Source organism: Coregonus lavaretus, assembly GCF_964263955.1.
Source record: "Coregonus lavaretus genome assembly, chromosome: 9".
In the NCBI taxonomy this organism is placed as follows: domain Eukaryota; kingdom Metazoa; phylum Chordata; class Actinopteri; order Salmoniformes; family Salmonidae; genus Coregonus; species Coregonus lavaretus.
Window position 1 is genome coordinate 609589 of NC_139996.1, and position 22785 is coordinate 632373.

Consider the following 22785-nt stretch of genomic DNA (forward strand, 5'->3'; position numbering starts at 1 on the left):
TACAGGGAGTTACCCCCCCCCCCCCGATACTCAGTCTGCTTGTCTTGAGGCCTACGACCTCTGACCATACCAGAGGATGAAGGGGAGGACAAGTTATAAACTAAACAAACAATGGCATCCCATTGGCTTAACTACAAATCATTTATTCCAGATGACTGACATGCTGTGTTCTATGTTCTAGATTAGAATGATTAACATGCTGCGTTCTATGTTCTAGATGATTGACATGCTGTACTTCATGGTGATCATGTGGTTCTATGTTCTAGATGATTGACATGCTGTACTTCGTGGTAATCATGTTGGTGGTGTTGATGAGTTTCGGGGTGGCGCGGCAGGCCATCCTGCACCCTGACGAGGAGCCAACATGGCGTCTGGCCAGGAACATCTTCTACATGCCGTACTGGATGATCTATGGAGAGGTGTTTGCTGACTCGATCGACCGTAAGACTCAGATTTATAGTAAGATTCTGTTTCCTGTTTCACGGGCGGATGATCAGTCCTGTTTGTCCATGTTTTGATCTGTCCTATATTTATCCATAATGTGTGCTTACTTTCTGTCTTGAACATGGTACACATCTGTTCTCCCTGACTGTACCCTCTTGCTGTTCTCTGCTCTGTCTGAATACCAACAAACTTTCTGTTCTGTTCAGCAAGATCTTCGCTCACTCTGTTGACACATTGGTAAAGCTGTTGTCTTGACGTACTGTATGATACAATGATAACTATGTCTGTTGTGTCCATTGTGTACTGATACACTAGAAGAAATCATTGTCTCCTCACTCCACCAACGATCATCCACCCACTTGTTTATTTAACATGAACTGTGTTCCTTCTGTCAAGGTGAAGCCTTTCAATTAACATTGAACTATTCAATGGAAAACAATGACAAAACATAAAAAGAATATGTCTGTCTTGATTTCGTCTCGGATAGTCTCTCAGCAGCACAGGACAGGCTTTGACTTCACCTGGTCTTGACCGTGACAGAAGTATGATGTCGTCTCTGTATTCCTGCCTTTTTATTTTGCCTCTCTGTCTTTTTTTCATTATTTCTGGAACTGCTTCAAGTCTATGCAATGGAAATCAACCGTGAGTATTCTTCAAGAAGTTTTATTTTCAAAGTGGCAATGTGGAGAGCGTTATTTTGAATGCTAAAGCATTCTTCTTCTACCCCCCCCCCCCCCCCCCCCCCCCCCCCCAGCTCCCTGTGGGGAGAACCTGTACGATGAGGATGGTAAGAAGCTGCCTCCGTGTATCCCTGGAGCCTGGCTAACCCCGGCCCTCATGGCCTGTTATCTACTGGTGGCCAACATCCTGCTGGTCAACCTGCTGATCGCTGTCTTCAAGTAAGTTGACAGAAACTGGAAATGTGAAACTTTGTCAAGTTGACAACTAGTCTCTTGTGACAGAGCTAGCTAGCTGGCGCAGGCAAGATTTTAATCTGGGTTCAGAGATTAGTACAAAAGTTGGACACAAGTTACACTTTAGTACTTCCTGTGCCTGGCCTGAGCTCAGGGATGTAGGCTTGTTTCTACCATGAAAGCAACAGCAGAAACTCACGCCCTACAGATAACTTTGTCTTTAGGAAACTCTCATGAGATGGCCACAACTACATCATACCTACACGCCCTACAGATAACTTTGTCTTTAGGAAACTCTCATGAGATGGCCACAACTACATCATACCTACACGCCCTACAGATAACTTTGTCTTTAGGAAACTCTCATGAGATGGCCACAACTACATCATACCTACACGCCCTACAGATAACTTTGTCTTTAGGAAACTCTCATGAGATGGCCACAACTACACCTATCTTTGTTTGGAGGAGGTTAGTTGGTTAGCTAGTCAACCCAGTCAAAGCTCTTCTCTGTCCTAGCACCCCAATGGTGGAACAAGCTTCCCCTTGATGCTAGAACAGCAGAGTCCCTAGTCTGGCTGACACCAGTCTCCCTGACTTGGCCGTCTGGAACGGCTGCTGTAATGAACGGTAATGAAGGGGCTGTTCCCTCAGACTTCAAGGCTGCACCCTATGCTGGTTGGATATCCCCGTTTTGAAATGAACTAATCATGATCTATTGTTTTACATAGGACCGCCCCAGCCCTTCCCCTTCCAGCCAGCCCTTCCGGGATAAGCAAACACACAGTAGCTTGCTAGCTAAAACAAACCGTCTAGCATTGTTCAGCCCATAGAAAGCCAACCAGCTAATAACTTTAGCTTGCTTGGTAACAACTTGAAATCGGCTAGCTAATCAAATGTATGTTTTAGTTATAAATTAACTAGTTTCCTTATTGCACTGAAGTTATTCGTTTTCCTTCTTGGATGTCCTCTGTTTACATAGTAGGGCAGTGATGTGAATCACCCATGATGTGAATCACCCATGCATTCTAGCTAGCTACTACTGTACTACCCATGATGTGAATCACCCATGCATTCTAGCTAGCTACTACTGTAATACCCATGATGTGAATCACCCATGCATTCTAGCTAGCTACTACTGTACTACCCATGATGTGAATCACCCATGCATTCTAGCTAGCTACTACTGTACTACCCATGATGTGAATCATGGGTAGTACAGTCTTGTCTGTCTTGTTTTTTTTCCTCTGGTTGCACATTTAACATGCTGGTAGAAATGAGGTAGAACAGATGTAAGTTTCCCTGCATTAAAGTCCCCGGCCACTAGGAGCGCCACCTCTATACAGCTCATTCAGTGCAATCTTAATGCCAGCATTGGTTTGTGGTGGTAAAAAGACAGCTATGAAAAATATAGATGAAAACTATTTTGGTAAATAGTGTGGTCTACAGCTTATCATAAGATACTCTACCTCAGGCGAGCAAAACCTCGAGACTTCCTTAGTATTTGATGTTGTGCACCAGTTGTTTTTTACAAATATACACAGACCGCCACCCCTTGTCTTACCGGAATCAGCTGTTCTATCCTGCCGATGTAGCGTATAGCCCACTAGCTGTACAGTGGGGAAAAAAAGTATTTAGTCAGCCACCAATTGAGCATGTTCTCCCACTTAAAAAGATGAGAGAGGCCTGTAATTTTCATCATAGGTACACGTCAACTATGACAGACAAATTGAGAAAAACATTTCCATAAAATCACATTGTAGGATTTTTTATGAATTTATTTCCAAATTATGGTGGAAAATAAGTATTTGGTCACCTACAAACAAGCAAGATTTCTGGCTCTCACAGACCTGTAACTTCTTCTTTAAGAGGCTCCTCTGTCCTCCACTCGTTACCTGTATTAATGGCACCTGTTTGAACTTGTTATCAGTATAAAAGACACCTGTCCACAACCTCAAACAGTCACACTCCAAACTCCACTATGGCCAAGACCAAAGAGCTGTCAAAGGACACCAGAAACAAAATTGTAGACCTGCACCAGGCTGGGAAGACTGAATCTGCAATATGTAAGCAGCTTGGTTTGAAGAAATCAACTGTGGGAGCAATTATTAGGAAATGGAAGACATACAAGACCACTGATAATCTCCCTCGATCTGGGGCTCCACGCAAGATCTCACCCCGTGGGGTCAAAATGATCACAAGAACGGTGAGCAAAAATCCCAGAACCACACGGGGGGACCTAGTGAATGACCTGCAGAGAGCTTGGACCAAAGTAACAAAGCCTACCATCAGTAACACACTACGCCGCCAGGGACTCAAAACCTGCAGTGCGAGACGTGTCCCCCTGCTTAAGCCAGTACATGTCCAGGCCCGTCTGAAGATTGCTAGAGTGCATTTGGATGATCCAGAAGAGGATTGGGAGAATGTCATATGGTCAGATGAAACCAAAATATAACTTTTTGGTAAAAACACAACTCGTTGTGTTTGGAGGACAAAGAATGCTGAGTTGCATCCAAAGAACACCATACCTACTGTGAAGCATGGGGGTGGAAACATCATGCTTTGGGGCTGTTTTTCTGCAAAGGGACCAGGACGACTGATCCGTGTAAAGGAAAGAATGAATGGGGCCATGTATCATGAGATTTTGAGTGAAAACCTCCTTCCATCAGCAAGGGCATTGAAGATGAAACGTGGCTGGGTCTTTCAGCATGACAATGATCCCAAACACAGCGCCCGGGCAATGAAGGAGTGGCTTCGTAAGAAGCATTTCAAGGTCCTGGAGTGGCCTAGCCAGTCTCCAGATCTCAACCCCATAGAAAATATTTGGAGGGAGTTGAAAGTCTGTGTTGCCCAGCGACAGCCCCAAAACATCACTGCTCTAGAGGAGATCTGCATGGAGGAATGGGCCAAAATAACAGCAACAGTGTGTGAAAACCTTGTGAAGACTTACAGAAAACGTTTGACCTGTGTCATTGCCAACAAAGGGTATATAACAAAGTGTTGAGAAACTTTTGTTATTGACCAAATACTTATTTTCCACCATAATTCACCAATTTGTTTATATTATTTATTATAATTTGCAAATATATTCATAAAAAATCCTACAATGTGATTTTCTGGAGAAAAAAAATCTCATTTTGTCTGTCATAGTTGACGTGTACCTATGATGAAAATTACAGGCCTCTCTCATCTTTTTAAGTGGGAGAACTTGCACAATTGGTGGCTGACTAAATACTTTTTTCCCCCACTGTATGTTGTCCATGTCGTCGTTCAGCCACGACTCGGTGAAACATAAGATATTACAGTTTTTAATGTCCCGTTGGTAGGATAACCGTAATCTTAGGTCATCTAATTGATTCTCAAATGATTGAACATTGGCTAATTGGATTGATGGAAGAGGCAGTTTACTCGCTCGCCGTCGGATCCTTACAAGGCACCCCGACCTACATCCACAATATCTCTGTCTCTTTCTCATGCGAATGACGGGGATTTGGGCCTTGTCGAGTGTCTGTAGGATATCCTTCGCGTCCGACTTGTTGAAGAAAAAATCTTCGTCCAATACGAAGTGAGTAATCGCTGTCCTGATATCCAGAAGCTCTTTTTAGTTATAAGAGACGATGGCAGAAACATTATGTATAGAATAAATTACAAATAACGCGGAAAAACACACATAATAGTACAATTGGTTAGAGGGCTGTAAAACGGCAGCCATCTTCTCCGGCGCCATTTAGTTTGCTCAATGTCTTATAGGCCTATCACGCAAATAGCTCATGCAACCAATCACTTCTTAATCATTACGTTTGTACAAATACAAAACTTTCAATCAATAACTCACTATAATTTCCATTCTGACATTACATGTATCCATCTCAGTGCCATTCTTTACCGTCAAAGCACAGTTCTAGGTCATTGTACCATAGGTAGGTAGGTCATATGGAGCTGTATAGGACTGAGACCAACACATCTCTCGCAGACTACTAGCACTGACTTTGCTGAGAATAAATGTACCTACTATGCCTGGGATATGTGGTTGTCTCACCTAGCTATCTGAAGATGAATGTACCTACTGTGACTGTGATATGTGGTTGTCCCACCTAGCTATCTGAAGATGAATGCACTAACTAAGCCACTCTGGATAGGAGCGTCTGCTAAATGACTAAAATGTAAATGTAAAATGTCTTCCCCAACCAGCTCTCTGGACTTCCGAAGACAAGGTCGCATGCACCCTCCCATATAGCGTTTTTTGTCTTCCTCCACAATCACCGCTCTGAGACCCAGGGCTGTTGCCTCGCTGATTTGGTCCTCCGTCCTTCACAGCCTTTAGTGGGGGCACGATTGTCATATTGGAGGCTGTTTTCCTAGCTTCTTGAAGACTAGAACTAGCTAGCTATACATCCTCCCCTCACACAAAGGCTTGAAATGCTTCAAGTTGCTCCTATTTTAATCCCTATGTTGGTCGTTACTATGTGGCAGTGTTGTCTCTCTATCTCCCCACAGTTTTAGTTAGCTAGCCAGCTAACCTAACTTTAGCTTGGCTTGTTTACCTCTCTAGTGGGGGCGTAGGGGGTAGCTAGCCAGCTAACCTAACTTTAGCTTGGCTTGTTTACCTCTCTAGTGGGGGCGTAGCAAATTGACGAGGAAGCGTGGGGGGGGTGGGGGGTTGAGCATGCAAATAGCGTGCATATGAGAACAAAAAGTCTCTCAAAGTTGATACAAATTACCTCCCCTTTTACAAGCCCGAGTTATCAGACCAGTGAGTCACAGCTCGCTGTTTAGTCACTTGGGTCGCGCGTTTCTGCCCATCATCTGAAACCTCTTCAAATAGTATCTCAAATAAGACATCTGTCTTACCCCCCCTCCCCTTGCAAGGTTAGGTAGAATTAGGGTCAGGGTTAGGGTTAGCTATAACGCTCTACTGACCTGTACCTCCTCTCCCACAGCAACACTTTTCTGGAGGTGAAGGCCATCTCCAACCAGATCTGGAAGTTCCAGAGATATCAGCTGATTATGATCTTCCATGACCGTCCGCTACTCCCTCCACCCCTCATCGTGTTCAGCCACCTCTACCTACTGTTCAGAAGCTTTCGCTGTACCAAGAGGAATGATGGAGAGCTGAATGAGAAGGACAGAGGACTCAGTGAGTCTATCTTTCATTCAAGTAAACTAGGCTAGAGTAGTGTTTCAAAAAACTCCTAGTCAGGACTTGTTTATTAAAAGCCCAGTTCCACCCTTAACGTTCCTTAGTGCAGAATTCTTCCAAGAGTGATGTTGATACTTTCAGTCAAGTGGATTACATTGTAGCTGAAGAGTGCATACTGGACTGCAAACTCTGAACACTTTTTCCCATCATGGTGTGGTGCTAGCGCATCAATGCAAAGTAAGTGGCCTGTTCCAGCCAACCATTGTCATGCTCAGGGGCGCAACTTTGGTTTTAGAAGTGAGGGGGACCTCCCTCAGAATGTTTTGGGCATCTAAAGCTCATTTCCTGCATTTCTACATAATCTAACATGACCGTTTTGGGGTCACTGTTATTGTAAATAAGAATAGAATACGTTCAGGGCCTAAAAAGAACACCCGCCACCTGCCAAATGTGTGTAGATTTTGTCATTGTCTATTTCCCATGTCAAGACCACAAGGGCTCCACAGTGAATTAAAATAGTGTGATCACATTTATAGTCAAATAATAAAAATATAATAAATATAATAATAAATGCCGCAGTAGCTGTTGGAAAGTATTTCTGCCGTTTTGTTTCATAGCTGGCACTAATCACTACAGTGTAACCCTAATCACACAGCATTAATCGTACTAAATCAAAGGATGAATCCTATCTCACCTCACGCTGCCTGGTTGGGGTCTGTGCCCACATTTTCAGAAGCGCTGCGCACAGGCATAAAAGTTGGTCTAATTTATTTGAAATGAGACTTTGTCTTTGTGTTTCTTGGCTATTTACATTGTTTTGTTCACAAGCTAGGTTGTTTTTCAATGTTTGAGTTTCAAGTAACCTCCCACCCTTAAAGGGGCAGGTGAACATTTTTGTCTCATCTGTGATATTTTGGTTTTAAACAATCACATTACTTCTCACTAGTAATACATTTATTGTTTTTGAAACATTACAAAGCATGCTCATCTATTTTTCTGTGTTTTGTTGTTATAATTTTACCGGGGAAAACTTGTTTGGGCTGGTAAAAAATCTGAGTGACTGGTGGACCCCAAACATATTTTAAGCCCTGAATATGTTTCTAAACACTTCTACATGAATTTGGATGCTACCATGATTATGGATAATCCTGAATGAATTGTGAATAATGATGAATGAGAAATGTATAGACGCACGTATATCGTACCCCCCAAAAAATGCTAACCTCCCTATATCATAGTCCTAATAGTACTGTAGAGCTCTTTCTACTTGCACACAATATATCTGGGTCGCCCCGTCCTGCCCCTAGGGGTCCATCACAACCCAACACACCCCACTCAGCTTTAGGATCTTAGTGAAACATTCATTATTGGTTTCAGGTGTGTTAGGCCAAGGCCAGAGTAACAACCCACAGGACGGCAGACCCCCAGGGCCAGGACTGATCAGCCCCGCAGCTAGGGATTGTCTAAATAGGTATCTCCCCTGAGGTGGGCCTGTTTTCAGTACAGACTCCTTTAGTCGTACTGTATTCCATATAAGGCATCCAGACCTTATGAAAGTTGCCCAGTATACCCTTAATCTTGTAATAAATCAAATCTAGTGATACATAACTTGACATTTCTGCCATCCATTGGGACATTGAGGGAGGAGAACCAAACTTCCAATTAATGGCAATGCATTTCTTAGCCGCTATAAATGCTAGGTTACACAGTTTCTTCTGATAACGATCTCCAGTATCAACATTTCCAAGCAAACAAAAACAGGGAGAATCTCTAGACATGCTGAGATAAAAGAATATACTATTTTCCAGAATTCAGCCAGCCTTCACAAGACCATCACATATTGAAAGATGTTCCCTTATATGTATTACACCTCCAGCAGAGGAATTACATTTCTGATATTCAGTTTCACTGGCATATAGTTCATTCTATGGATGGTCTTAAACTGCAGTAATTTATGTCTGAGATTCTATGAACATGACTGGGCATTCAAACATATCTGCATCCATTCATCATCCTCAGTAGCGTCTCCCAGGTCTTCCTCACATTTTAGTTTTACATGTTTTGTGTCATTGGGAAAAGCCTCTATCAACCCCTGATACAGTTTGGAAATCAACTTTAGAGGTTTGTCAGACTGCCATGAAATAGTTTCATTCTTTGAAGCTTCTGGCTTGCCCAGTGTTTGCTGCACAGATAGTGTTGCATCTGCAAAAGTTCACCTCAGTGCCATCACAGTGTCACGACTTCTATCCACTGCCGCTCCTCTCTCATCATTCCATTTGTTTTGTCTTGTTTATACACACACCTGGTTCATATCCCTTCATCAGTCCCTGTATAAGTATTCCCTCTGCCCCTTATGTCTTTGTGTGTGATTGTTTCCATGTGGAGGTGTCGATAGCTCGGTGGAGCATTATGTACTTTATCGCCGGGATATTCACCCGTGTTTTGTTTTTCCCAGTGTGCCGTTAAGTCGCACTGTAGTTGTTTTATGCATTGCTGCAGACCACTGTATTGGCCAAATAAACCATTATTCTGTGATCTACACCTCCTGCACCTGACTTCATCCAAATCACCCGCTACAGAATCACACACCCAACAGCATGGAGTCAGCAGGAGCGGGGAGTATGGCTGGAGTCAGCAGGAGCAGGGAGTATGGCTGGAGTCTTAGAGCGGGTCCAGGAGCATTACAACATGCTAGCCAGCTTGGGCGAAGCGATGGATCGGGTTCTCCAGGTCGTCCAGCGCCTGGAGAGGAGAGGACCTGACCCTGCGGAACCAGCTGAGAGACCGGATCCAGCCACCCAGGCACCAGCACCCAGAGGTATTCACCTGTCTCGACCGAGGGAATATGACAGGACAGCGGACCGCTGCTAGGGTTTCCTCCTGCAGTTGGACCTCTATTTCCACATCATCAGCCCTGCTCCATTGGATCGGGAGAAGGTGTCCGCCCTCGTCTCCTGCCTCTCGGGGAAAGCCCTGGAGTGGGCCATCGCGGTCTGGATTGAAGGAGGAGACGCGTTGGACAACTACGGAAAGTTCGCTCGCCTTTTCCGGGCAGTCTTCGATCATCCCCCCAAGGAAGAGAGGCGGGCGAGTGTCTGGTCCATCTGAGGCAGGGGACGAGGACCGCGCAATAATTTGCCCTGGAGTTTAGAACTCTGGCGGCTAGGTCCGGGTAGAATGAGCGGGCCCTCTTCGACCACTTCCGATGCAGCCTGTGTGAGGATATCTGAAGGGAGCTAGCCTGCTACGTTGACCTTCAACCAACTGGTGGACATGGCCATCCGGTTGGACAAACTGCTGGTTTCGAGAGGACGTCCTGGAAGGGGCCTGCCCGTTTCACCCCCCTTCAACCTGGATCACGTTCTGATGGATCTGGGTGCAGCGTTCCGGGAGAATGGAGGACGACAGATGCAGTGTCACTCTTGTGGCAAGAGAGGACATTCTGCTGCACAATGTCATCAGAGTTCTTCTGGTTCTGGCTAGCACTACACAACCCCACCTTTTCATGGCCACAGGGGGTTCTCATGGGGTGGTCGCGAGAGTGTCAGGGTAGGTGTCTAGCTGTTTCCGTTGGTGCGACCACGGTGGAAAGTCCAGACAATACCTCCACCGTGTCATTCCCTCCGAATACCTCGATTTGGCGCATGCTTTTTCCAAAACGCAGGCGACGAAATTACCGCCCCATCGGGCGGGGGATTGCGCGATAAACCTCCGGTTAGACGCTGTGTCTCCCAGGAGTCATGTATATCCCCTGTCGCAGGCCGAAACGGAGGCTATGGAAACATACGTCTCAGAGTCCCTGCATCAGGGGTTCGTACGTCCCTCCACTTCACCCGCCTCCTCAACTTTCTTTTTAGTGAAGAAGAAAGTCGGGGGTCTGCGCCCTTGCATTGATTACTGTGCACTAAAACTACCGTTCGCTATAGTTATCCTCGACCACTAATTTCCTCTGTGATCAAATCAATGCATGGGGCACGCTTCTTCACGAAATTAGATCTCAGGAGTGTGGACAACCTGGTGTGTGTCCGGGAAGGGGACGTGTAGAAGACACCATTCAGCACAACCACGGGGCATTATGAATACCTGGTGATGCCCTACGGGTTGATGAATGCTCCATCAGTCTTCCAGTCCTTTGTGAACGAGGTGTTTCGGGACATGCTTGGTCGCGGTGTGGTGGTCAACATCGATGACATCCTCATGTATTCCGCTACGCATGCCAAGCATGTGTCCCTGGTTCGCAGAGTGCTGAGCCGACTGTTGGAGCATAGCCTGTATGCCAAGGCAGAAAACTGTCTGTTCTTCCAACAATCCGTCTCCTCCTCGGATACCACATCACCACCTCAGGTGTGGAGATGGAGGGAGACCGCATTTCAGCCGTGCATAATTGGCCGACTCCAACCACGGTAAAGGAGGTGCAGCGCTTCATTGGCTTTGCCAATTACTATCAAAGGTTTATCCGGGGCTTTGGCAAGGTCGCAGCTCCCATCACCTCTCTGTTGAAGGGTGGGTCATCCTGGCTCCGCTGGTCTGCTGAGGCTGACAGGACTTTCAGTAACCTGAGGGGTCTGTTCACCTCAGCCCCGGTACTGGCCCATCCCGATCCATCATTGCTGTTCATAGTGGAGGTGGATGCGTCCGAGGTAGGGGTAGGCACTGTCCTATCCCAACACTCGGGCATGCCAACAAAGCTCCGCCCCTGTGACTTCTTCTCTAAGAAGCTCAGCCCGGCGGAGCAGAACTATGACGTTGGTGATCGGTAGCTGTTGGCTGTTGTCAGAGCCCTGACAGCGTGGAGGCACTGGCTCGAGTACATCCGGGCAGGGAGGAGGCTGAACCCTCGCCAGGCCAGGTGGGCCTTGTTCGTCAACTGGTTTGATTTCACGTTGTCCTACATACCAGGCACGAAGAAGGTGAAGGCAGATGTACTGTCACGGCTGTACGACCCAAAGGAGAGGCCCATTGACAACTCCCCCATACTCCGGGCCTCCTGCATTGTGGCGCCGGTGGTGTGGGCGGTGGACGCGGACATAGAGCGGGCGTTACGCATAGAGCCATCTCCACCTCAGTGCCCCGCTGGGCTTGGGTGTGATCCGTCTAGTGTCCGTGATTGTCTTATCTTTTGGGCACACACGTCCTCCTCCTCTGGTCACCCAGGCATCGGCCGTACAGTGCGCTGCCTGACTGGGAAGTACTGGTGGCCTACCTTGGCTAAGGACGTGAGGGTGTATGTCTCCTCCTGCTCGGTGTGCGCACAGAGTAAGGCACCTAGGCACCTCCCAGCGGATAAGTTACAGCCCACAGTTCCACAACGGCCATGGTCCCACTTTCCTAACTGACCTTCCCCTCTCTCAAGGTAACACCACCATCCTGGTTGTTGTGGACCGCTTCTTTAAAGCCTGCCGCCTCCTTCCTCTGCCCGGTCTCCCCACGGCCCTGCAAACTGCAGAAGCCCTGTTTACTCACATCTTCTGGCACTACGGGATGGCCATTTTGGCACAACTTTGGAAGTATACTTGGGGTCATTGTCCATTTGGAAGACCCATTTGCAACCAAGCTTTAACTTCCTGACTGATGTCTTGAGATGTTGCTTCAATATATCCACATAATTTTCCTTCCTCATGATGCCATCTATTTTGTGAAGTGCACCAGCCCCTCCTGCAGCAAAGCACCCCAACAGCATGATGCTGACACCCCGTGCTTCTCGGTTGGGATGGTGTTCTTCGGCTTGCAAGCGACAACCCTTTTCCTCCAAACGTAACGATGGTCATTATGGCCAAACAGTTCTATTTTTGTTTCATCAGACCAGAGGACATTTCTCCAAAAAGTACGATCTTTGTTCCCATGTGCAGTTGCAAACCGTAGTCTGGCTTTATTATGTTTTGCAGCAGTGGCTTCTTCCTTGCTGAGCGGCCTTTCAGGTTATGTCGATATAGGACTCGTTTTACTGTGGATATAGATACTTTTGTACCTTTTTCCTCCAGCATCTTCACAAGGTCCTTTGCTGTTGTTCTGGGATTGATTTGCACTTTTCGCACCAAAGTACGTTTATCTCTAGGAGACAGAACGCTTCTCCTTCCTGAGCGGTATGACGGCTGCGTGGTCCGATGGTGTTTATACTTGCGTACTATTGTTTGTACAGATGAACGTGGCACCTTCAGGCATTTGGAAATTGCTCCCAAGGATGAACCAGACTTGTGGAGGTCTACAATTTTAATTCTGAGGTCTTGGATGATTTCTTTTCATTTTCCCATTATGTCAAGCAAAGAGGCACTGAGTTTGAAGGTAGGCCTTGAAATACATCCATAGGTACACCTCCAATTGACTCAAATTATGTCAATTAGTATATCAGAAGCTTCTAAAGCCATGACATCATTTTCTGGAATTTTCCAAGCTGTTTAAAGGCACAGTCAACTTAGTGTTTGTAAACTTCTGACCCCACTGGAATTGTGATACAGTGAATTATAAGTGAAATAATCTGTCTGTAAACAATTGTTGGAAAAATTACTTGTGTCATGCACAAAGTAGATGTCCTAACCGACTTGACAAAACTATAGTTTGTTAACAAGAATTTTGTGGAGTGGTTGAAAAACGAGTTTTAACGTCTCCAACCTAAGTGTATGTAAACTTCCGACTTCAACTGTATCTACTGGTTACTGCTAATATTGCACTGCTAATTTCATTGCTAATGAAGCTATCTTTATCCACAATTATACTATGCTAATTAGCTTATTAGCCATTTACCATTGCTGCAATGTTCCATTACACTGCTCCTGCTAGCACCTTATGTACATCACTGCTAATACATTAGCATAGTAGCACACATTGCCATTGTATAGTAATAACTAATTACATCCTGTGTTTCTTTCTGTTTCTTATCCAAAGAAATCTATCTATCACTATCCTTGCCACCATTATCAAACCTAGTTCAATTCAATGCCGTGTGTTTGCTTGTGGCAAAACATTAGCAATGTGAGTCTCCTGCTGCGTCATTGTCCCTCTGACCGGCACTTATCAAAGTTCACCGACCACCAGGTGGCGTTCTTTTTCAACTAGACTAAACTAAACTATAACGATTGGAAGAGAAAGACAGAGGACTCAGTGAGTTAAACTGAATTAAACTAAGCTAGAACAACTGGAAGAGAAGCCAGAGGACTTAGTAGAGTTATTAAACTAAACTATAACGACCAGAGGACTTTGTGAGGTAAATGAACAAAACAAAACTTAGCTAGAACAACTGGATGAGAAGTCACTAAAGCAACGTCACCAAACAGAAGGATATAAGGGTGGCCAACCGGTTTCATGACTTATGGTGGCTGAGGTGCAGGAGGAGTTTGGATAGAAGGGTGGACAACCGGTTTCATGACGTATCGTTGCTGTGGTGCAGGAGGAGTTTGGATAGAAGGGTAGCTAACCGTGGACACCTGCTCGTCAATCATGTCATTCCAAAATCATGGGCATTAATATGGAGTTGGTCCCCCCTTTGCTGCTATAACAGCCTCCAATCTTCTGGTAAGGCTTCCACTAGATGTTGGAACATTGCTGAGGGGACTTGCTTCCATTCAGACACATTAGTTAGGTCGGGTATTGATGTTGGAAGATTAGGCCCGCAGTCGGCGTTCCAATTCATCCCAAAGGCGTTCGATGGTGTTGAGGTCAGGGCTCTGTGCAGGTCAGTCAAGTTCTTCCACACCGATCTCGACAAACCATTTCTGTATGGACCTCGCTTTGTGCACTGGGGCACTGTCATGCTGAAACAGGAAAGGTCCTTCCCCAAACTGCTGCCAAAGTTGGAATACAGAATCCTCTAGAATGTCATTGTTTGCTGTAGCGTTAAAATGTCCCTTCACTGGAACTAAGGGGCCTAGCCCAAACCATGAAAAACAGCCCCAGACCATTATTCCTCCTCCGCCAAACTTTACAGTTGGCACTATGCATTGGGGTAGGTAGAGCTCTCCTGGCATCCGCCAAACCCAGATTTGTCTGTCGGACTGCCAGATAGTGAAGCGTGATTCATCACTCCAGAGAACAGAGTCCAATGGTGGTGAGCTTTACACCACTCCAGCCAACGCTTGGCATTGCGTATGGTGATCTTAGGCTTGTGTGCGGCTGCTCGGACATGGAAACCCATTTCATGAAGCTCCGGACTAACAGTTCTTGTGCTGAGGTTGCTTCCAGAAGCAGTTTGGAACTCGGTGGTGAATGTTGCAACCGAGGAGATGTTTACGCGCTACGTCCCGTTCTGTGAGCTTGTGTGGCCTACCACTTTGCGGCTGAGCCGTTGTTGATCCTAGACGTTTCCAATTCACAATAACAGCACTTACAGTTGACCAGGGCAGCTCTAGCAGGGCAGAAATTTGACGAACTGAATTGTTGGAAAGGTGGATTCCTATGACGGTGCCACGTTGAAAGTCACTGAGCTCTTCAGTATGGCCATTCTACTGCCAATGTTTCACTATGGAGATTGCATGGCTGTGTACTCGATTTTATAAACCTGTCAGCAATGGGTGTGGCTGAAATAGCCGAATCCACTAATTTGAAGGGGTGTCCACATACTTTTGTATACAGTATATAGTGTAGTTTAGTGCCTAAAATAAGGGGATAAATACAAAAATATTGAAATAGTTTCCTGATCTTTCTTATACAGTGAGGGAAAAAAGTATTTGATCCCCTGCTGATTTTGTACGTTTGCCCACTGACAAAGAAATGATCAGTCTATATTTTTAATAATGGTAGGTTTATTTGAACAGTGAGAGACAGAATAACAACAAAAAAATCCAGAAAAACGCATGTCAAAAATGTTATAAATTGATTTGCATTTTAATGAGGGAAATAAGTATTTGACCCCCTCTCAATCAGAAAGATTTCTGGCTCCCAGGTGTCTTTTATACAGGTAACGAGCTGAGATTAGGAGCACACTCTTAAAGGGAGTGCTCCTAATCTCAGCTTGTTACCTGTATAAAAGACACCTGTCCACAGAAGCAATCAATCAATCAGATTCCAAACTCTCCACCATGGCCAAGACCAAAGAGCTCTCCAAGGATGTCAGGGACAAGATTGTAGACCTACACAAGGCTGGAATGGGCTACAAGACCATCGGCAAGCAGCTTGGTGAGAAGGTGACAACAGTTGGTGCGATTATTCGCAAATGGAAGAAACACAAACGAACTGTCAATCTCCCTCGGCCTGGGGCTCCATGCAAGATCTCACCTCGTGGAGTTGCAATGATCATGAGAACGGTGAGGAATCAGCCCAGAACTACATGGGAGGATCTTGTCAATGATCTCAAGGCAGCTGGGACCATAGTCACCAAGAAAACAATAGGTAACACACTACGACGTGAAGGACTGAAATCCTGCAGCGCCCGCAAGGTCCCCCTGCTCAAGAAAGCACATATACAGGGCCGTCTGAAGTTTGCCAATGAACATCTGAATGATACAGAGGAGAACTGGGTGAAAGTGTTGTGGTCAGATGAGACCAAAATCGAGCTCTTTGGCATCAACTCAACTCGCTGTGTTTGGAGGAGGAGGAATGCTGCCTATGACCCCAAGAACACCATCCCCACCGTCAAACATGTTGGTGGAAACATTATGCTTTGGGGGTGTTTTTCTGCTAAGGGGACAGGACAACTTCACCGCATCAAAGGGACAATGGACGGGGCCATGTTCCTCAGCCAGGGCATTGAAAATGGGTCGTGGATGGTTATTCTGTAAAATTCCAAATCTGTAGCTCAGCTGGTAGAGCACAGCGCTTGTAACACAAGGGTAGTGGGTTTGATCCCCGGGACCACCCATACACAAGAAAAAAAATTATGCACGCATGACTGTAAGTTGCTTTGGATAAAAGCGTCTGCTAAATGGCATATTATTATTATTATTATTATTATTCCAGCATGACAATGTCCCAAAACACACGGCCAAGGCAACAAAGGAGTGGCTCAAGAAGAAGCACATTAAGGTCCTGGAGTGGCCTAGCCAGTCTCCAGACCTTAATCCCATAGAAAATCTGTGGAGGGAGCTGAAGGTTCGAGTTGCCAAACGTCAGCCTCGAAACCTTAATGACTTGGAGAAGATCTGCAAAGAGGAGTGGAACAAAATCCCTCCTGAGATGTGTGCAAACCTGGTGGCCAACTACAAGAAACGTCTGACCTCTGTGATTGCCAACAAGGGTTTTGCCACCAAGTACTAAATCATGTTTTGCAGAGGGGTCAAATACTTATTTCCCTCATTAAAATGTAAATCAATTTATAACATTTTTGACAAGCGTTTTTCTGGATTTTTTTGTTGTTATTCTGTCTCTCACTGTTCAAATAAACCTACCATTAAAATTATAGACTGATCATGTGTCACGAATTCTGCCGAGACTGCTCCTCCTCCTTGCTCGGGCAGGCTTCAGCGTTCGTCGTCCCCGGAGTACTAGCTGCCACCGTTGAATGTTTCGATGTTCGTTTGGTTGGGTCTGTCTGTTACACCTGTGTCTGTTTGGGTCTGATTATGTGCCCTATAAGTTTCCTGTGTTGTTTTCGTTAGTTTGTGTGTTATTGTCCGCCTGTCCGTTGGTGTCCCCTGTGCTGTACTCTGGACTTAGTTTATTGTGACGCACTGTGTTGCGTTGTCGCTCGCCTCCTTGTTTTGAGGTCCTTTATTTTGTATTGTTTTTACAGTTAGTAAAGTCTTGTTTGACTCAGCCTATGCGTCCTGCGTCTGACTCCTCAACCGCATCCACATCACCACTGACATCATGTCTTTGTCAGTGGGCAAACGTACAAAATCAGCAGGAGATCACTTTTCTTTTTCCCTCACTGTATCTCTCAGGTACAGGAAAGACACTTCAGAACAAACTTCCTTAAGCTTTTTTGGGGGATTATCTGTTGTTCCATGTAGTGAATCTGTTATTCAATGTGTTTGTATGGGCTAATAGCAGTAATGCCAAATTCAATGTTTCATCCAATAATTTTTTTACATATTATTTGGCTAACTTAAGGGGTCTTAAAATTCCAAATCAAATAGCTAAATAATCCTCGGTATGACCATCTTAAAACAATCCCCCCCCCCCCCCCCCCTCCCCCGGCATAGACTCCAGAGGGATATTAACAGTCAGTTGTCTGTACAAGCACTCCACTTCCACTGACTAGAGCATAGATGTCCTGTCTCCATGTTAGTTTTTAGAAACGTACCTGATAGAGATATCCTGCTGTCTCCCTTCAGTGCTACGGCTGAACCCTGAGGAGCTGAAGGCTCTATTTGAGTTTGAGGAGCAGTGTGTGGAGGAGTATTTCAGAGAGAAGGAGGACGAGCACCATTCATCCAGCGACCAGAGGATCAAGGTCACATCAGAACGGTAAGACAATCCCACCCAATCACAATGCTCACTGCAAAACACTTCCACCCAATTACAACGTCTGCTGAAGATGGCACAGATGGTTCATTAAATTAAAATGACCATGACCAAAAGTGTTGTCGAATCTGGTATTTTATAAGTGTGAAGTATCAGTTCCTGAAGCTACTGATGTTGTTGTTCTAGGAGCTTGTCTAATATGAACCTTCTGTCTCTCCTTCCTCCCCCCAGGGTGGAGAACATGTCCATGCGTCTGGAGGAGGTGAATGAGAGGGAGAACACCATGAAGGCGTCCCTGCAGACGGTGGACCTTCGCCTGGCTCAGCTGGAAGACATCCACAGCCGCATGGTGAACGCCCTAGAGAAGCTGGCTGGGGTCGACCAGTCAGAGCTGAAACGCTCCCACTCCACACACTCGTCCCACTGCGACCCGTCCTCCCTGCTCCGAGCCAGCTCCATCAACAGCGTTGACGGCTACAGCATGTACCGCTTCCAGATGGACGTGGACGAGCAGTCTCAAAGGGAGACGGAGAGAAAAGCTCCGCTTGGCCCTGAGAGGCAGGGCAGCGTACAGTCTTGTTTAGGGTCTGAAAGAAAGGGCGGTGTAAGCAGCACATCCAACCTGTCTGTAGGTCCGGAGCGACAGGGCAGTCTACAGAAAGCATCTAGCGCATCTACCCTGACTGTAGGCCGGGAGCGACATGGCAACCTACAAGCCAGGGCCGCCAAGGACTACGGCCTGCCGTTAGACATGGACAGAGCAGACAGGACACGGCCCAGCTCCTGTGTGGACATCCTGATCTCCCCATGTGAACAAAGGGCTGAAGGGGAGACAGGTGGAGGCGAGACTGTGACTGACATACCTAAAGACAAAGTACCAGACCCTACAGATCCACTGGATGCTGCATTAGCTAAAGCAGGTCTACCAAGAGAGAAGACCAAACTGGAGAAGTCTAAATCTGTTAAATGCTATCCCAGCGACCTTGTAGATAACTGCACTACCTCTAGGGCCAGGGCTAAGAGCACTATTCTCTACGACCAAGCTGCTGCCAATTGCGAGGCCCTCTGGGTTGCAGACTTCAATACTAAACAGGAAGCCCCAGACACTAGAGATCTGCTGGATACTGCATTAGCTAAAGATGGTCTCCCAAGAGAGAAGCCCAAGCTGGTGGCTACCATGTCCTCCCCATTGGAGAAGTTAATCCATGCTATACCATGCTACCACACCAAATCTCTGGTTATCCCTCGATCCGCTAGGACCAGGGCTAAAAGCACCATCTCACCAACAACAGCAGAGGATGACAGCAAGGCCCTCCGGACTGCAGACTACAGATCTGTGATGGACCAGGTGGCCAATGCTCCAGGCCAGTTGGCAGCCTGCTGGGAGTACAAGGTCCACCACAGCCACATCGGACAACAGCCTCGTGGCCAGCTGCTACCTGACACGGAGAGTGTCTCTGAACCTGGGTCTGAACAACAGGAGTCTGACATGGTTCCTCTGATTCCACCAGCCGAAGAGACTGAACTGCTTAAACCACCTTCTGACATGGTTCCACAAGAGGCTTTGCTGGTTATACCAGAGGCTTTGCTAGTTCCTCCAGACATGAAGTTGTCCCCAACCCCTCCTCTGACTGAGTTGGATCCTCAGAAGACTGAGAAAGTTCCACGAGTTCTTCCACTGTGTCCTCCAACTATAGAAACATACCTGGTTCTTCCAACCATAGAAACACACCTGTTACCTCCAACCATAGAGACTGAACTAGTTCCTCCAGCTATAGAGACTGAACTAGTTGTTCTAGCTATAGAGACTGAACTAGTTACTCCAGCTATAGAGACTGAACTAGTTGTTCCAGCTATAGAGACTGAACTAGTTCCTCCAGCTATAGAGACTGAACTAGTTATTCCAGGTATAGAGACTGAACTAGTTGTTCCAGCTATAGATACTGAACTAGTTCCTCCAGCTATAGAGACTGAACTAGTTCCTCCAGCTATAGAGACTGAACTAGTTCCTCCAGCTATAGAGACTGAACTAGTTCCTCCAGCTATAGAGACTGAACTAGTTCCTCCAGCTATAGAGACTGAACTAGTTCCTCCAGTTATAGAGACTGAACTAGTTCCTCCAGCTATAGAGACTGAACTAGTTCCTCCAGCTATAGAGACTGAACTAGTTCCTCCAGCTATAGAGACTGAACTAGTTCCTCCAGCTATAAAGACTGAACTAGTTCCTCCAGCTATAGAGACTGAACTAGTTGTTCTAGCTATAGAGACTGAACTAGTTACTCCAGCTATAGAGACTGAACTAGTTGTTCCAGCTATAGAGACTGAACTAGTTATTCCAGCTATAGAGACTGAACTAGTTGTTCCAGCTATAGATACTGAACTAGTTCCTCCAGCTATAGAGACTGAACTAGTTCCTCCAGCTATAGAGACTAAACTACTTATTCCAACCATAGAGACTGAACTACTTATTCCAACCATAGACTAAACTAGTTATTTAAACAGTAGAGACTTAACTAGTTATTCCAACCATACACATTGAACTAGTTATTCCAGCTATAGAGACTGAACTCCTTTTTAAAACCATAGAGCCTGAACTAGATATTATAGCCATAGAGACTGAACTAGTTCCTCCAACCACAGAGAATGAATTAGTTATTAAAACCATGGAGACTGAACTAGTTATTTCCAAATATAGAGACTGAACTAGTTAATCCAACCATAGTGACTGAACAAGTTCCTCCAACCATACAAACTGAACTAGTTAATCCAACCATACACACTAAACTAGTTATTCCAGCTATAGAGACTGAACTAGTTATTCCAACCATAGAGACCTAACTAATTAATCCATCTGTAGTGACTAAAGTATTATTTCAACAATAGACACTGAACTAGTTATTCCAGCTATTGATATGTAACTAGTTATACCACCCATAGAGACCGAACTAGTTTTTCCAACCATAGAGACTGAACTACTTATTCCAAACATAGGGTGGCACACAATTGGCCCAGCGTCGTCCAGGTTTGGCCGGTGTAGGCCGGCATTGGAAGTAATAATTTGTTCTTAACTGACTTGCCTAGTTAAATAAAGGTAAAATAAAAATAAAATAAAAAAATAGACTGAACTACTTCCTGCAACCAAAGAGACTGAGCTAGTTATACCTACTATAGAGACTGAGCTAGTTATTCCAACTATAGAGACTGAGCTAGTTATTCCAACTATAGAGACTGAGCTAGTTATTCCAACTATAGAGACTGAGCTAGTTATTCCAACTATAGAGACGGAACTAGTTATTCCAACTATAGAGACTGAGCTAGTTATTCCAACTATAGAGACTGAGCTAGTTATTCCAACTATAGAGACTGAGCTAGTTATTCCAACTATAGAGACGGAACTTATTCCTCCAATCATACAGACTGAACTGATTATTCCAACCATAGAGATTTAACTAATTATTCCAGACATAGAGACTGAGATAGTTATTCCAGCTATACAGACTGAACTAGTTATTCCAAGTATAGAGACTGAACTATTATTCCAACCGTAGAGACTGAAACATTTATTCCAACCATAGAGACTGAACTAGTTATTCCAACAATATACACTGAACTAGTTCCTTAAACAACAGAGACTGAAGTAGTTATTACAACCATAGAGACTGAACTTATTTTTCAAGCTATAGTGACTGAACTACTTATTCCATCCATAGCAATTGAACTAGTTATTCCAAACAGAGACTGAACTAGTTATTCCAACAATAGACAAATAATTAGTTCATCCTACAATAGAGACTGAACAAGTCATTCACAGCAAAGAAACTGAATTAGTTATTCCAGCTTTAGACTGAACTAAATATTCCAGCCATAGAGTCTGAGCTAGTTATTCCATTATACAGACTAAACTACTTATTTTATCCATGGAGACTTAACTAGTTATTCCAGCTATATAGACTGAACTACATATTCCAACAATAGAGCCTGATTTAGTTATTCCAAACTTATACTGAACTATTTCTTCCAACCATATAGACTGAACTATTTCTTCCAACCATATAGACTGAACTATTTCTTCCAACCATATAGACTGAACTATTTCTTCCAACCATATAGACTGAACTATTTCTTCCAACCATATAGACTGAACTATTTCTTCCAACCATATAGACTGAACTATTTCTTCCAACCATATAGACTGAACTAGTTCCTCCAACCAAAGAGACTGAACTAGTTATTCCAACCATAGAGACTGAACTAGTTATTCCAGTTAAAGAGACTGAACTAATTATTGCAACCATAGAGACTGAACTAGTTTTTCCAGCTATAGTGACTGAATTACTCTTTTCCAACCATAGCACTTTAACTACTTATTCCAACCATATGGACTGAAATCATTTGTCCAGCCATACAGACTGATCTAGTTATTCCAGCCATACATACTGATCTAGTTATTCCAACAATAGAGCCTGATTTAGTTATTCCAAACTTATACTGAACCAATTCTTCCAACCATATAGACTGAACTAGTTCCTCCAACCATAGAAACTGAACTAGTTATTCCAGTTAAAGAGACTGAACTAGTTCCTCCAGCTATAGAGACTGAACTAGTTCCTCCAGCTATAGAGACTGAACAAGTTCCTCCAGCTATAGAGACTGAACTAGTTCCTCCAGCTATAGAGACTGAACTAGTTCCTCCAGCTATAGAGACTGAACTAGTTCCTCCAGCTATAGAGACTGAACTAGTTCCTCCAGCTATAGAGACTGAACTAGTTACTCCAGCTATAGAGACTGAACTAGTTCCTCCAGCTATAGAGACTGAACTAGTTCCTCCAGCTATAGAGACTGAACTAGTTCCTCCAGCTATAGAGACTGAACTAGTTCTTCCAGCTATAGAGACTGAACTAGTTCCTCCAACCATAGAAACTGAACTAGTTATTCCAGTTAAAGAGACTGAAC

The 22785-nt window shown here is 44.9% G+C and overlaps 1 protein-coding gene across 1 annotated transcript in view; it reads left to right on the plus strand.

Moving 5' to 3' along the window:
• LOC311134804 (transient receptor potential cation channel subfamily M member 1-like) overlaps positions 1–22785 on the plus strand; it is a gene marked incomplete at both ends in the record, with an annotated part of 142202 nt that overhangs the window by 87990 nt on the left and 31427 nt on the right. The window contains 6 exons of the mRNA XM_084168587.1: positions 267–459; positions 1066–1086; positions 1199–1343; positions 6299–6495; positions 17703–17835; positions 18064–19492. Coding sequence (XP_084024713.1) covers positions 267–459; positions 1066–1086; positions 1199–1343; positions 6299–6495; positions 17703–17835; positions 18064–19492 — 2118 coding nt within the window. The remainder of the gene's footprint in view (positions 1–266; positions 460–1065; positions 1087–1198; positions 1344–6298; positions 6496–17702; positions 17836–18063; positions 19493–22785) is intronic.